This window comes from Pteronotus mesoamericanus, unplaced genomic scaffold, assembly GCF_021234165.1.
Source record: "Pteronotus mesoamericanus isolate MK-2021 breed Mesoamerican mustached bat unplaced genomic scaffold, CSHL_Meso_final contig_173, whole genome shotgun sequence".
Lineage (NCBI taxonomy): Eukaryota > Metazoa > Chordata > Mammalia > Chiroptera > Mormoopidae > Pteronotus > Pteronotus mesoamericanus.
Window position 1 is genome coordinate 14565569 of NW_026555072.1, and position 14600 is coordinate 14580168.

The 14600-nt window shown below is 48.1% G+C and overlaps 3 protein-coding genes across 3 annotated transcripts; all 3 read right to left on the reverse strand.

Moving 5' to 3' along the window:
* Positions 1 to 532: 532 nt before the first annotated feature.
* Positions 533 to 1081, reverse strand: LOC129065185 (ferritin heavy chain-like). The gene has a single exon (XM_054566415.1). The coding sequence runs from the start codon at positions 1079 to 1081 to the stop codon at positions 533 to 535; it is 549 nt and encodes a 182-aa protein (XP_054422390.1).
* Positions 1082 to 6593: 5512 nt separating this feature from the next.
* LOC129065077 (ferritin heavy chain-like) lies at positions 6594 to 7349 on the reverse strand. The gene has a single exon (XM_054566342.1). It carries the CDS (start codon positions 7347 to 7349, stop codon positions 6594 to 6596), a length of 756 nt encoding a protein of 251 aa, XP_054422317.1.
* A 5808-nt stretch (positions 7350 to 13157) lies between these two features.
* Positions 13158 to 13706, reverse strand: LOC129065186 (ferritin heavy chain-like). Its single transcript, XM_054566418.1, has one exon. The coding sequence runs from the start codon at positions 13704 to 13706 to the stop codon at positions 13158 to 13160; it is 549 nt and encodes a 182-aa protein (XP_054422393.1).
* Positions 13707 to 14600: the final 894 nt, after the last annotated feature.

A 14600-nucleotide genomic window follows, 5' to 3' on the forward strand; every position in this document is an offset into this window, starting at 1 on the left:
TCCTTCCATCCAGGTCCAGGTTATACCCGTCCCTCTATTGAGGATTCCAGGGAAGACCCCCTCCCTCTATCCAGAGTCCCAGGGAAGACCCCCTCCCCCCATACAGGGTCCCAGGGAATACCTCCTCCCTCCATCCAGGATTCCAGGAAATACCCACTCCCTCCATCCAGGGTCCCAGGGAAGACCCTCTCCCTCCATCCAGGGTCCCAGGAAATACCTTCTCCCTCCATCCGAGGTCCCAGGAAATACCCCCTCCCCCCGTCCTTGGAAGATCCCGACCTGCACGTGATGGGGCATGGGTAGGTGAAGAGACTCCCGCATACCTGTTTTAAAATTTAAAAGGCAAGGGTTTTGCACACACAAGTCAATGAAAGGCCTTCAGTTATTTAGCAACCAGTAACTTTATTGGAAGAAGCGGTAAAGCTGGAACGTAAAAGCTTAAGTGAACGTTTTGCAAGGGCCATATGGCAATAGGCACGCTCAGCACGGTGACCAGAAGTGACCCCGTGGCTATCGGGAAGGCAGTCCAGGCTCAGTTCTTGCTGCCGCCCAGGGTGAGCGTGTCAAAGAGTTCATCCGCCAGGCTCTCTTCCGGGGCCCCCAGCTTGCGCAGGTTGGTGATATGGTCCCCCAACTCTTTGATGAACATCACTTGCTCATGCAGGTAGTGATGCTTCAGGAAGTTACAGACATGGCCGTCCCCCTTCTCGGTGGCCAGCTGGTGCAGATCGAGCAGGCTCTGGTTCACCCTCTTCGCGAGGTCCAAGGCGCACTCCATGGCCCTCAGGCCGCTCTCCCAGTTCTCTCGCTCCGGCCTGCTGACGTTGCGCAGGCGGGTGTTGCCGCCACGCTGGTTCTGCAGCCACAACAGCTTCTCCGCGTGCTCCCTCTCCTTGTTAGACTGCCGGAGGAAGAACAGGCTGAAGTGCTTCAAGGCCACGTCTTCACGGTCGAAGTAGAAGGCCATGGACATGTACACGTAGGAGGCGTGGAGCTCCAAGTTGATCTGGTTGTTGATGGCGGCTTCACACTCGGGGTGATAGTTCTGACGCAGGTGCCAGGGCCCGGGCGGTGTCGTCATGACTGGTATCGCGGGTGCGCGGCGGCGGCGGCACCAAAGCCAAGGTGTCGTGGAAGCGGGAGCTGGCGTTGCGGGGTAGCCTTGGAGCGTCCCCGGGTGAGTGAGCGGCGCCTGAGAGCGATGCTGCTCAACTGCTCCCTAGCAGGCGGCAGGCGGTTGGCTCTGAGACGAAACCGGAAAATGGGAGGTGGGACCGGAAGACAGAAGGAGTGGCCATTTCTCGCGACTGTTGGGGAAAGGGGGGAAGGAGGATCCCTGGGGGGTGGGTCCAAGTAGGCGGTGCACCATCGACGTGTTCCAGGTTCCATCACAACCTGGGTGAGGCGGAGAGAATTTTCCCTGAGCCCTTGGCATTCAATATTTTAAATTTCGCAATAATATTTCTATTTTGCAAGAACGTTATCTGTCCTCTAAGTCCTTCTATAGTAGACATTTTTATTTTATAAATCAATTTTCTTCTCTTAAAGTTCTGAGAATATGAATTTGAATTTTTGGTAAAATTCTATTCTGTTTCCTGTATTATACCTGAGTTCCCCCTGCCCGGAAATAGTTCTGTGTATTCCTTGTCTTTTTTTCTTTTACATTCTTCATATATTGGGCGAAACTTTATTCATTTATATTTAGGGACAAAGGACTTACTTGATCAACCTAGGTGAATAGCATGGATCTCATCTAGAGTTGTGATGTCTATTTCACTACTGGGCTTCTGCTGGAAATGGGAGGCTGGAGTGTGTCAATTACTCAGTGGCTTTCTCCTTTGAGCATACATGACATGGCTTACAGGTAGGATAGGGACATTTCTTGTTGCCAAAATAAACATATTTCTGGCATTGGAAGACTAGTGTTTTTTACTTCTCAGTAGATGTGTCCTATTGTTTCCCTCCTCTGCAGGTGTGCAATCAGCTCCAGCTCATTCACTGTCTTTGGAGTGTAGTTTGGGGACATTAAAGGGGTCACATGCCACAGGTGCTTACTGCCCTGTGTAAGTAGGGCTCGGGGAGAGTTAGAGCTGGGCAGGGTAAAACAGATCTGACGCTCACAGAGTAGCTCTTCAGTCTCGCAGTTGGCCAAGGACCCTCTACAGTGCTGCAATTTCATTTACTCTCTCTTTAGAGTTTCTCTGAATGTGATCAGGTTTTCTATTGCAGATGTTCAAATTCTCTGAATTAAATAATCTGGTAGCCTTTGCTTTTCCTGTCTTTCAAGAATCCCTCACAATTTCTGGTCTCCTAATGGCATTCTTTCGTGTGTGTGTGTGTGTGTGTGTGTGTGTGCAGATAATGTTTGTGTTTAGTTTACCAACGTGATTCAATTATCATTTTTTAAGTATTTAAGCATTAAAATACCTACTTTTTGAGTGCCCAATACGTTCACAGATTTCAGAAACCACAAAGTCCTCTTTGCAGGCAACATTGGGTATTATTTATTATAATCAGGAGAAGAAAAAGAATTAAAAAGAAGAAATTATATTCATGTTAAGTAAAATCATAGAGTCAGAGTGAAGAAACTTTACAAACATATTCCTTAATAGCACATTTTTTTCAAGTGCACATAGAACATTTACCAAGATAGTCCATATTCTAAGCTACCATACAGCGTTCAATAAATATAACATTATTCATATCATGAAAGAAATTTCTCTGAACACAATGAAATTGGATTAGAAATAATTACATAAAGATATCTGAAAAACACTCAAATATCTGGAAGCTAATAATACATTTCAAACAATCCAAGTGTTGAAAAAGAAATTATTTGGAATTGAATGTAAATAAAAACTCAGCCTATCAGCATTTGTAGGTTAAATCAGTATGTGCATGTTAATTTATATCATGGAATTCCTATATTAGAAAAGAAGAAAGGTTCTCAAATTCATTATCTAACTTTTAACCTTAAAAAGTAGAAAAATAATAAAATAAGCCCAAGTCAAGCAGAAAGAAGGAAATTATAAAGATATGAGCAGAAAATAGTGAAATAGAAAACATAAAAAAACCAAGAAAAGTATCAGATCAATGAATCAAAAGTTTCTTTGAGAAAATTGAACAAACAAAAGCATAAATCTCTAGACAGGCTAACCAAAGACAGGAAAAGAAGGAGGAGGAGGAGAAGCAGGAAGAGGAAGAAAAGCAGGAGGAGGAGGAGAAGCAGGGGGAGAAGGGAGAGAAAGGGAAAAGAGAGGAGAAAAAAACGCAAATGACCAGTCTCAAGAATGAGAAAGAAGACATCATTATGTATCATACACTTCTTCAAAGGATGATGAGGAAATATAATTGTGATATTGTATTATAGGAAATATATGTTTTGGTTTTCATCCCAAGCTCCTGGCCAAAAGTCCTAAAACCCTTCTAATTTTCAAAGTGATATGAGTGATAGAAGCATATTTTGTTACAATACCTGATCTCTATCACCAGCTTTTGAAAGGCCTCTGGAGTGATAAAGGTGAAAGGAGACTCTTGCTATTCAAAACAAACTCCTTTCAGCCATACATGAGTTTACGATGATGAGGTGACTTTTGGGAATCACCTAAGGATGGAGGGCTGGTTGCCAGGGGAACCAACTGCGTTATTAGAGGGTTGGGGCTTTCATCCTTCATCCCACGTCTGGGGAGAGGAGAGGGGCTGGAGGTGGACTTAATCGCTAATGGCCAATAATTTAATTAAACACACCTATCATAATGGGACCTCCATTAAAACCCTGATGGAAGGGGTTCAGAAAGCATCCGGGTTGGTGAGCACACAGGGGTGCTGTGAGGGCCATGCAACTAGAGCGGTCACGGAAGCCCCATACTCCTTCTCCCCATACCTTGCCCCTTGCATCTCTTCCTCCTGGTTGACCCTAGGTTGTTTCCTGTTAGGATAAACTGGTAATCTAGTAAGCGAACTGTTTTCCTGAGTATCATCCGTGAGCCATTCCAGAAAATAGTCAGACTTGAGGGGGGAGGTCACAGGAACCTCCAGTTTAAAGCCCGCTGGTCAGAAGCACAGCTGAGAGCCTAGACTTGCAAGTAGCGCCCTCAGGCGGAGGATGAGGGGCAATGTTATGGGACTGAGTGCTTAACCTGTGGGTTCTGTACTAACTCCAGGTAGTTAGTGTCGTAGTTGAACTTCAGGACTGCCAGGTGGTATCTGGAAAGTTGGAGAATTGGTTGGTGTGGGGAAAAATGGATACATTTGTGGTTAGGAATGTACTCATTAAGAATGAACAACTTTATGCCAGTAAACTCAACAATTTAGTTGAAATTACACTATAGGTTAATCTATGTATGAACTTAGATACAAAAATTCTAAATTACACTTTAGATTTAGTTACTAAAACAAATCTACATGACCGTGTTTTATACATGTAGTCACCAACATTTGCTCAAGAAGAAATATTTACCATAAGTAGCCTCATAAAATGAGTTTGGCAGTTGTCCCTCCTCTTGAATATTTTTTGAATAGTATGAGAAGGAGAGGTGTTAGTTCTTGGAATCTTTGCTAAAATTCACCTGTGAAGCCATCCAGTCCAAGACTTTTGTTTTGGGGGGAGTTTGTTGTTGTTGTTGTTGTTGTTTTTAAATAACTGCTTCAATTTCATTAGTTGTAAGCCATCTGTTCAGTTTCTCAGTTTCTTCTTGATTCACTTTTGGAAAACTGTATGTTTCTAGAAATTTATTTGTTTCTTCCAGATTGTCCAATTTGGTGGCATATAGTTGTTCATAATATTTTCTTTTGCTACTTACACACCTTAAGTACAGGTATTATTGTATCAGGCCCATCCTCCTAGTGGGTAGGTGATAAATGCCCATTTTCTGTAAATAACACCTACAGTGCATGAATGAGTCAACATAGCAGGACTGACACTGCTGTCTTTAGAAAGGCCTCCTTGCACGGTTGGACCTTGGGCCTGGTATGTGGGAACTTTGATTTGGGCAGTGTTCCCGCCTTCCCTAATTGATAAGTGTGTCATTGTGCCTAGAGTTAGTAAATAATACAGTTTATGTTGAACACATGCTTTCTTTTTGTGTGTATGACGTCTTTTTACTTGCTAGGCCAAGGGTGCCTACACACCCAGCCCCCAATACAAACTTGGAGCACCGAGTCTATAAAGAGCTCCTTGGCCTCAGAGTTATCTGCATGACATTTCCACTGGGACATCTAATGGGCACCTCAGATTTTACATGATATGGCATTCCCACCCGTCTACCCCAGATATGCCCCTGGCCAAAAGTCCCCAAAGTAATAAATAGCGCTACCACCAACCCAGGTATTCAATTCTAAACACCAGAACCTAGATTACTTTCCTCATTTCTCACTCTTCACCTCTGGTCCATAAACAAAGTTTATCAGCTCATCCAAATCCATCTGGAATTTGTCCACATCTCTTCATCTTCTCAGTCACCACAGTAGTTCAACGCCCATTGTTTTTCACCTGGACCAGCTGCAAGGTCTCTTACCTGGTCTCCCAGCTTCAGCTCTCCCCCACCCTCCATTCCCCACAACACTGAGTGACTGATAACATGCAGGGGAATTTATTCTACTTAACATTCAATATCTGAAATTTGACCTTCAGCCTTGACCTTGTATTTTTCAGTCCTATGGAGATAATTTGGGGTTTGGAGTACCATGTTACCTTAATGGGAGAAAAAGTACAATGGAAGCAAAAACTATGTTTGAATGTTTTGTAAGGGCAATATGCCTGTCCGGCACGGTGACCATGGGAAGTCACTCCCGTGTCTCTGGGAAAGCCAACCTAAGGCTCAGCTATCATTGCTATTGCTCAGGGTGAGTTTGTCAAAGAGGTACTATGCCAAGATGGCTGCTGGGGTCTTCATCTTGCTACCCAGATATTGTTAACAAACATTAATGTTTGCATATTTTAGTAAGCTAAAAAATTTCAGGTAAAATATAAGAACCTTTTAATTCCTGCCCAATTTCATTCTCTTCCGTCTTTTCCCAGGGGCAAGCACACCAGTAATTTTAAGGCCAGCTATTGTACTTTTAGCATGAACATTCATCTATATGTACCATAGACCCAGACCATCCACCTCACCCCACCCCCATATACCACAGGATTTATAAGGGGAAGATTAATTATTCCTTTACCAGGGTCCAGGGAATACCCCCTCCCTCCATCCAGGGTCCCAGGGATACCACCTCCCTCCATCCAGGGTCCCACAAAATAGCCCCACCCTCCCTCCAGGGTCCTGGGAATACCCCGTCCTTCCATCCAGAGTCCCACGGAAAACCCCCTCCCCCCACCCTTGGAGACCCCAGCCTGCACGTGATGGGGCATAGGTGAGGGAAGAGACTCCTACATAAGTGTTTTAAAACCTAAAAGGCAAGGGTTTTGCACACACAAGTCAATGAAAGACCTTTACTTATTTACCAACCAATAACTTTACTAGAAAAAATGATAAAACTGGAACCTAAAAACGTAAGTGAGCGTTTTGCACGGGCTATATGGCAATAAGCTCGCTGGGCACGGTGACCAGGGGAAGTGACCCCGTGGCTATTGGGAAGGCAGTCCAGGCTCAGTTCTCCGTGCTGTCACCGAGGGTGAGATGGCCAAAGAGGTACTCTGCCAGGCTAGATTCCGGGGCCCCTAGCTTGCGCAGGTTGACGACACTTTCTGCCAAGTTTCTGATGAACTTCACATCCTGGCGCAAGTGGTGACGCTCCAGGAAATCACACAGGTGGGCGTCATTCTTGCTTCTAGCCAGGTGGAATAGATTGAGCAGGCTCTGGTTCACCATTCTCTCCATTTGCAAGGCGATTTTTATGGCCCTCTGGCCGCTCTCCCAGTGGCTTCGGTCAGGCCTCCGGATATCGCCCAGGTGGATGCGACCCCCTCGCTGGTTCTGCAGCCGCATCAGCGTCTGGGCTTGCTCCCATTCCTCCCTCCACTGCCACAAGAAGAAGGTAGCGAAGTGCTTCAAGGCCACTTCCTGGCGGTCGAAGTAGAAGGCCATGGACAGGTACACGTAGGAGGCATGCAGCTCCAGGTTGATGTGCTTGTTGAGGGCAGCTTCGCATTCTGGGTGGTAATTCTGACGCACTTCTGAGGGCGGTGGCGGCGGCGGCGGCGGCGGCGGTGGTGGGGGTGGCGGGGTCCCCACCACAGGAGGCACAGGAACCAGGGCTGGAAGTAGAGGCAGCAGGGCTACCGGGTCTGGCCCTCCGGCCAAGAAGGCCAACAAAGCGCCATGACGAGGGCTGAGCGGCGGGCTGCGGGGCGGGCAGCGGCGTGGGTGAAGGCGGCGGCTTCGCGAGCCCCGGATCATCCCCATGGTGGTCAAGGAAGGTAGCTGGAGGCTGAGTCAACAGCGATGGTGGTGGGAACCTGGGAATGTCCCCACGGTGGGCTACTCGTGTGGGCGGACACAAGCGTGCTCAGGCGCTAGGCCACAGGTGGCTGGCGGTTGGCTCTCAGATAGCACCGGAAGGTGGAAGATGGAAGATGGAAGACAGGACCGGAAGACGGAAGGAGGGAGCACTACTCGCGAGGGTTGGGGAGAGCGGAGAGGGGGGAGAGGGGGGAAGAGGAGGGAAAGGGGGGACACGGGAGGTGTGGAGGGGTGAGCGGAGGGATTGAGGAGGATCTCCTAGCGGGGGCAGAGCGGAAGCGGGGCATCAGAAGGGCCCAAGTGTGCAGAACGCCATCAACACGTTCCAGGTTCCATCACAACCTGGGTGAGGGCAAGGAGAGTCCGTTCTGAGCACCCAGCATTTAATATTTTTTCTTTATTTCTTATTATTTATGCTATTACAGTTCTCCCCACGTTCTCCCCCTTTTCTGCCACCATGCAGCCCCCAACACCCTTAAGCCATCCCCATACCTTTGTGGGGTCCAAGTCTCATGCATATACATTCTTTGGCTACCCCCTTCACCTTCTTTAATCCATACCCGCACCCACCTCCCCTCAGACGGCTCCTGGCCAGAGGTCCTAAAACCCTTGTATTTTTCGAAGTGATATGAGTGATAGAAGCATATTTTGTTACAATACCTGATCTCTATCACCAGCTTTTGAAAGGCCTCTGGAGTGATAAAGGTGAAAGGAGACTCTTGCTATTCAAAACAAACTTCTTTCAGCCATACATGAGTTTACGATGATGAGGTGACTTTTGGGAATCACCTAAGGATGGAGGGCTGGTTGCCAGGGGAACCAACTGCGTTATTAGAGGGTTGGGGCTTTCATCCTTCATCCCACGTCTGGGGAGAGGAGAGGGGCTGGAGGTGGACTTAATCGCTAATGGCCAATAATTTAATTAAACACACCTATCATAATGGGACCTCCATTAAAACCCTGATGGAAGGGGTTCAGAAAGCATCCGGGTTGGTGAGCACACAGGGGTGCTGTGAGGGCCATGCAACTAGAGCGGTCACGGAAGCCCCATGCTCCTTCTCCCCATACCTTGCCCCTTGCATCTCTTCCTCCTGGTTGACCCTAGGTTGTTTCCTGTTAGGATAAACTGGTAATCTAGTAAGCGAACTGTTTTCCTGAGTATCATCCGTGAGCCATTCCAGAAAATAGTCAGACTTGAGGGGGGAGGTCACAGGAACCTCCAGTTTAAAGCCCGCTGGTCAGAAGCACAGCTGAGAGCCTAGACTTGCAAGTAGCGCCCTCAGGCGGAGGATGAGGGGCAATGTTATGGGACTGAGTGCTTAACCTGTGGGTTCTGTACTAACTCCAGGTAGTTAGTGTCGTAGTTGAACTTCAGGACTGCCAGGTGGTATCTGGAAAGTTGGAGAATTGGTTGGTGTGGGGAAAAATGGACACATTTGTGGTTAGGAATGTACTCATTAAGAATGAACAACTTTATGCCAGTAAACTCAACAATTTAGTTGAAATTACACTATAGGTTAATCTACGTATGAACTTAGATACAAGAATTCTAAATAAAAATTGTAGCACGGGGTAACGGAGCATGTCATGGGGAGTGTAGCCAGGATCTGAGAGTTATCATCTGGGGCCAGCTGAGATGGGAGTGGGGACCTTGAATCTGGCAGAGCCTGTCCCAGGGTTGTCATGGATGGGGGGGAATAAACACGAGTCGTTGCAAACACTTCTCTGTCTGCCAAGAGAGGGGACATGGCACATCCCTCGAGTGGGGAAGGCCCAGAGTCCCTTTGTTGAAAGACTTACTGAAAAGGTTATCAGTGGGGCTAGGTAACAAGAATGCACAGGTTATCTAATTACATCAGTATATTAAAGTTTACAGAGAATAGGTGATATTCTGAAGCAAACAAGTGGCAGGAACACACCAATTTACATGGGTCCGAGAAGAGACTAGGAAACAAGAGAGACTACTAAACATGAGAGTGTAGTAAACACAAGAGTGCCTAAGGGTATAGGATTAGGGTCTGTGACTAATGTAAATTTTCTTCTCAGCATGAGCTGGCTATAGCTTCTGAGGGAAGAACAAAGCACACTTTAAAGAATTTACTTTTAGGCACGATTTCCCTGGGAACCACCAGATCTGGTTGAGGACTGACACTGGTATTGTTTTGAGCCTGAGCCAGGTGAGGGGAGGGAGCCACCAAGAGACAAGGAGACTGCTTTCAGATAGAATGAGGACTCTGGCCATGTCCAAGCTGAGCCAAGGGGTGCGGACCTTTTTCCCCTTTCTCCATGTCCCCCAATTTCTTGTCTGCTGCCAATATTCGATTGGCATATGTCTTAAATTGTATACCTCAGCTTGAGATAATTTACCCATCATTGATCACCGATCATCCGTGGCAAAGCAGAGAGGCAGGATCTATGCCCCTGCCAGGGGGGACAGGTTATATCTCCTCAGTGGCCTGTTTTCCCAAGGCCTCCTTGATTATTTCCAGCCTTGGGGCCCTCCCTCCTCTCGGCGGGGTTATAGTTCCTGAAACCAGACAGAGCGTTTCCCAAAAAAAAATGTTACTAAAACAAATCTACACTGCCATCTTGTATACAGTAGTCACCAATGTTCACTCAAGAAGAAATATTTACCATAAGTAGCCTCATAAAATGAGCTTGGCAGTCTTCCCTCCTCTTGAATTTTTTTTTTGAATAGTATGAGAAGGAGAGGTGTTAGTTCTTGGAATGTTTGCTAAAATTCACCTGTGAAGCCACCGGGTCCAGGGCTTTTGTTTTTTGGAAGATTTTTGATTTTTAATTTTTTTATTGTTCAAATACATTTATCTCCGTTTACCTGGCACCACTTTCCCCTGCCTCACGCACCCCCACCTCCCACCCTAAATCCGTCCCCACTTTGGCTTTGTCCATGGGTCCTTTATACGTGTTCCTAGACTTGACCTTTCTCCTTCTTTTCCTCGTTACCCCCCTCCCACCTCCTCTCTTGTTACTGTTGGTTAGTTTTTTCTTTCAGTGTTGCTAGGTGTATTTTTCTTGCTGGTTTTGTTGATTAGGTTCCACTTATAGGTGAGATCATTTGGTATTTGTCTTTCACCGCCTGGCTTATTTCGCTTAGCATAAAGCTCTCCAGTTCCATCCATGCTGTAGCGAAGGGTAGTAGTTCATTCTTTCTTTCAGCTGCGTAATATTCCATTGTGTAAGTGTACCATAGTTTTTTGATCCACTCATTTATTGATGGGCACTTAGGTTGCTTCCAACACTTTGCTACTGTAAATTGTGCTGCTATAAACATTGGGGTGCATAGGTTCTTTTGAATTGGTATCTCAGGGTTCTTAGGGTATAATCCCAGCAGTGGAATTGCTGGGTCAAAAGGCAGTTCCATTTTTAGCTTTCTGAGGAAATTCCAAAGTGTTTTCCACAGCAGCTGCTCCAGCCTGCATTCTCACCAAGAGTGGACTAGGGCTCCCTTTTCTCCACAGCCTCGCCAGTACTTGTTGTTTGTTGATTTGTTTATGATGGTCATTCTGACTGGTGTGAGGTGGTACCTCATTGTGGTTTTGATCTGCATTTCTCTGATGGCTAGTGATAATGAGTATCCTTCTATATATATCTCTGGGTCCTGTGTATGTCCTCCTTGGAGAAGTGTCTGTTCAGGACCTTTGGTCATTTTTTAATTGGATTATTTGTCTTCCTGGAGTAGAGTCGTGGGAGTTCTTGTCATATTTTGGAGATCAAACCCTTGTCCGAGGTATCATTGGCAAATATATTTTCCCATACGGTTGGTTCCCTTTTCATTTTGCTGATGTTTTCTTTAGCCGTGCAGAAGCTTCTTATTTTTGATGAAGTCCCATTTTTTTATTTCCTTTATGCCCCTTGTTCTAGGGGACATATAGGTGGAAATATTGCTGCATGGGATATCTGAGAGTTTCCTGCCTATGTTCTCCTTTAAAACTTTTATGGTGTCGCGACTTATATTTAAGTCTCTTATCTTCCTAAACCAGGGTGAAATGGACAAATTTCTAGAAAAATATAACCTTCCAACACTGAATGAAGAAGAAGCAGAAAGCCTGAAGAGAACAATGACAGCTGGTGAAAGTGAAGCAGTAATCAAAAAACTCCTGGCACACAAAAGCCCTGGACTGGACAGTGTCAGAGGACATTTTACAAAACATTTAAGGAAGAGCTAACCCCTGTCCTTCTCAGACTATTCCAAAAAATGCAAGAAGAAGGACAGATAAAATTATACAATAATTTTAAGGCCAGGTTACATACTTTAAACATGAACATGCAGCTACATTCACCATGGCCCCACCAGACAATCCACCTCATTCCATCCCCATATACCACATGGCTTATAAGAGGAAGATTAATTTCACATTTTACAGGATGCCACGGTATGCCCCCTCCCTCTATCCAGAGTGCAGGGAATACACCCTCACTCCATCCAGGGTCCCAGGGAAACCATTTCCTTCTAAATAGTGTTCCACAGATAGCCCCACCGTCCATCCAAGGTCCTGGGAACACCCCTCCCTCCATCCAGAATCTCATGTACTACCCCCTCCCTCCATCCAGGGTTAGGAAATATCTTTTCCCTTCATCCAGGGTCCAGGTTATAACCCTCCCTCCAATCAAGGTCCCAGGGAATACCCCCCCCCCCCCATTAAGGTCCATGGAATACCTCCTCCTTTCATCCAGGGTCCCACGGAATCGCCCTCCCTCCACCCAGGGTCCATAGAATACCTCCTACCTGTATCCAGGGTCCCAAGGAATACCTCCTCCCTCCATCTAGGGTCCAGGTTATACCCATGCCTCCATTCCGGGTTCCAGGAAATACCTCTTCCTTCCATCCAGGGTGCATGGAATACGTCTTCCCTCCATATAAGGTCCCACAGAATACCTCCCCCACCGTTCAGGGCTCATGGAATACCTCCTCCCTCAATCCATGGTACAAGGGAATACCCCTTCCCTCTATCCAGGGTTCATGGAATACCTCCTTTCTCCATCCACGGTCCCAGAGAATACCCCCTCCCTCCTTCCAGGGTCCCAAGGAATACCTCTTCTGTCCATCCAGGGTATGAGGAAACACCCTCTCCCTCCATCCAAGGTCCCTTGGAATAGCTCCTCCCTCTATCCAGGGTTCCAGAGAATCCCTTTTCCCTCCATTCAGCATTCATGGAATACCTCCTCCCTCAATTCAAGGGTCCCAGGGAATACCCATCCCCCCATCTAGGGTTCATGGAATACCTTCTCCCTCTATCCAGGGTCCCAGGGAATACTCCTCCCTCCATCCAGTGTCTGAGGGAATATCTCCCTTCATCCAAGGTCCGATGGAAGACGCCCTCCCTCCATCCAGGATCCCAGGGAATACCTCCTCACTCCATCTAGGGTCTCCCAGAATATCCCCTCGTGCCTTCCCTGGAGATGCTGCACGTGATGAGCCATGGCTGGGTGGAGAGACTCCTGCTTACCTGTTTGAAAACTTAAAAGGCGAGGATTTTGCTTGCTTGCTTGCTGGCACACGCGTGCACGCACGTACGCATGCACGCACACACACACACACACACACACACACACACAGATCAGTGAAACACCTTTATTTATTTAGGAACCAATAACTTTACTGGAAGAAGTGGTGAAACTGGAACGTAAAAACTGAAGCGACCGTTTTGCAAGGGCCATAGAGAAACGGGCATGTTCCACACGGTGCCCCGGGGAAGTGACCCCGCGGCTATCGGGGAGGCAGTCCAAGGCTCAGTTCTTGCTGCCGCCCAGGGTGAGCCTGTCGAAGAGGTACTCGGCCAGGCCGGATTCCGGGGCTCCCATCTTGCGCAGCTTGGTGACGTGGTCCCCCAACTCTTTGATGAACATCACCTGTTGGTGCAGGTAGTGCGTCTCCAGGACACCGCACAGGTGGCCGTCCCCCTTCTGGGTGGCCAGCTGGTGCAGATCGAGCAGGCTCTGGTTCACCCTCTTCGCCAGGTGCAAGGCGCACTCCAGGGCCCTCAGGCCGCTCTCCCAGTCTTCCCAGGCGGGACTGCTGATGTCGCGCAGGCGGCTTCGGCCCCCGCGCAGGTTCTGCATCCGCATCAGCTTCTCCGCGAGCTCCTTCTCCTTGTTTGACCTCTGCAGGAAGAACTGGCTGAAGTGCTTCAAGGCCCCGTCTTCATGGTCGAAGTAGAGGGCCATGGACGTGTACACGTAGGCGGCGTGGAAGTGTAGGTTGACGTGGTCGTTGACGGCGGCCTCACACTGAGGGTGGTAGTTCTGACGCACCAACGAGGGCCCGGGCGGCGTCGCCATGTCTTCAGGCACAGGCGCGGGGCACCAAGCCTAAGGCGGCGCAGAAGCCGGACTGAGGGGCTGGCCGCGGCGGGGCGACTGTGGAGGCTGCGAGGCCCTGGAGTGTCTCCGCGGTGATGACTGTGGAGGCCGCGGGGCCTTGGAGTGTCTCTGCGGTCGATGACCAGCGTGGCGGAGACGCGTGTGCTCAGCCGTCAGGCCTCAGGAGCGGCGGTTTGCTCTGAGGTGGGACCGGAAGAAACGACCCACTCGAGAGTGTTGAGGGAGAGGCGAGGGAGCATCCAGTACCAGGGCGGGGCGGGGGCGGGGGCGGGGTGTGGGCGGGGCCATGGGCGGGGCATCAGCGGGAGGCGGGACAGGAAGGGGGCCCCCTGGGGCCATTGGCATTTACACTTTCCAGGTTCAGGTTCCATCCCAGCCTGGTTGACAGAGCCTCTCAGTGTTGGGCATCTGGTGTGTATGGCATTTTAAACTGTTACTCAGGAATAGAAGTGCAACTGTTTAATCACCTGCGTGATTTCTTTGAGTAACTTACTTGAATATTGTTCTAATGTGATTGTTCAATTAAACGTAGCCCTTTTGTAGTATCATTGGTTACATTTAATATCACAAAGCTTTGTTTGGATGTCTTCGCATCTACATGACGACAGTTCCGAGAGCCTCACTCAGTTCCTAGACCTGATTCCTCCCGCGATCTCCCCTTTCTCCTCCTCTTCCTGATCAGGTTCACACTGGGCTGGCGGCGGAGCACGGCTTCCACAGTCTCAGTGTCTCGGCGCGCCTCTCCATCTTTCACTCTTTCGGGACTTGTTCTGCGCTCCCTTTATTCTCTCTCCTGTCTTAACCTTTGAGCACAGTCCTAGAGACACCTTCCTCCTGCCCTGTCTGCACCCC

Bases quoted from the DNA above. Each gene is read 5' to 3' on its own strand.
- LOC129065077 (XM_054566342.1), bottom strand. From the start codon at position 7,349: ATGGGGATGATCCGGGGCTCGCGAAGCCGCCGCCTTCACCCACGCCGC.
- LOC129065186 (XM_054566418.1), bottom strand. From the start codon at position 13,706: ATGGCGACGCCGCCCGGGCCCTCGTTGGTGCGTCAGAACTACCACCCT.
- LOC129065185 (XM_054566415.1), bottom strand. From the start codon at position 1,081: ATGACGACACCGCCCGGGCCCTGGCACCTGCGTCAGAACTATCACCCC.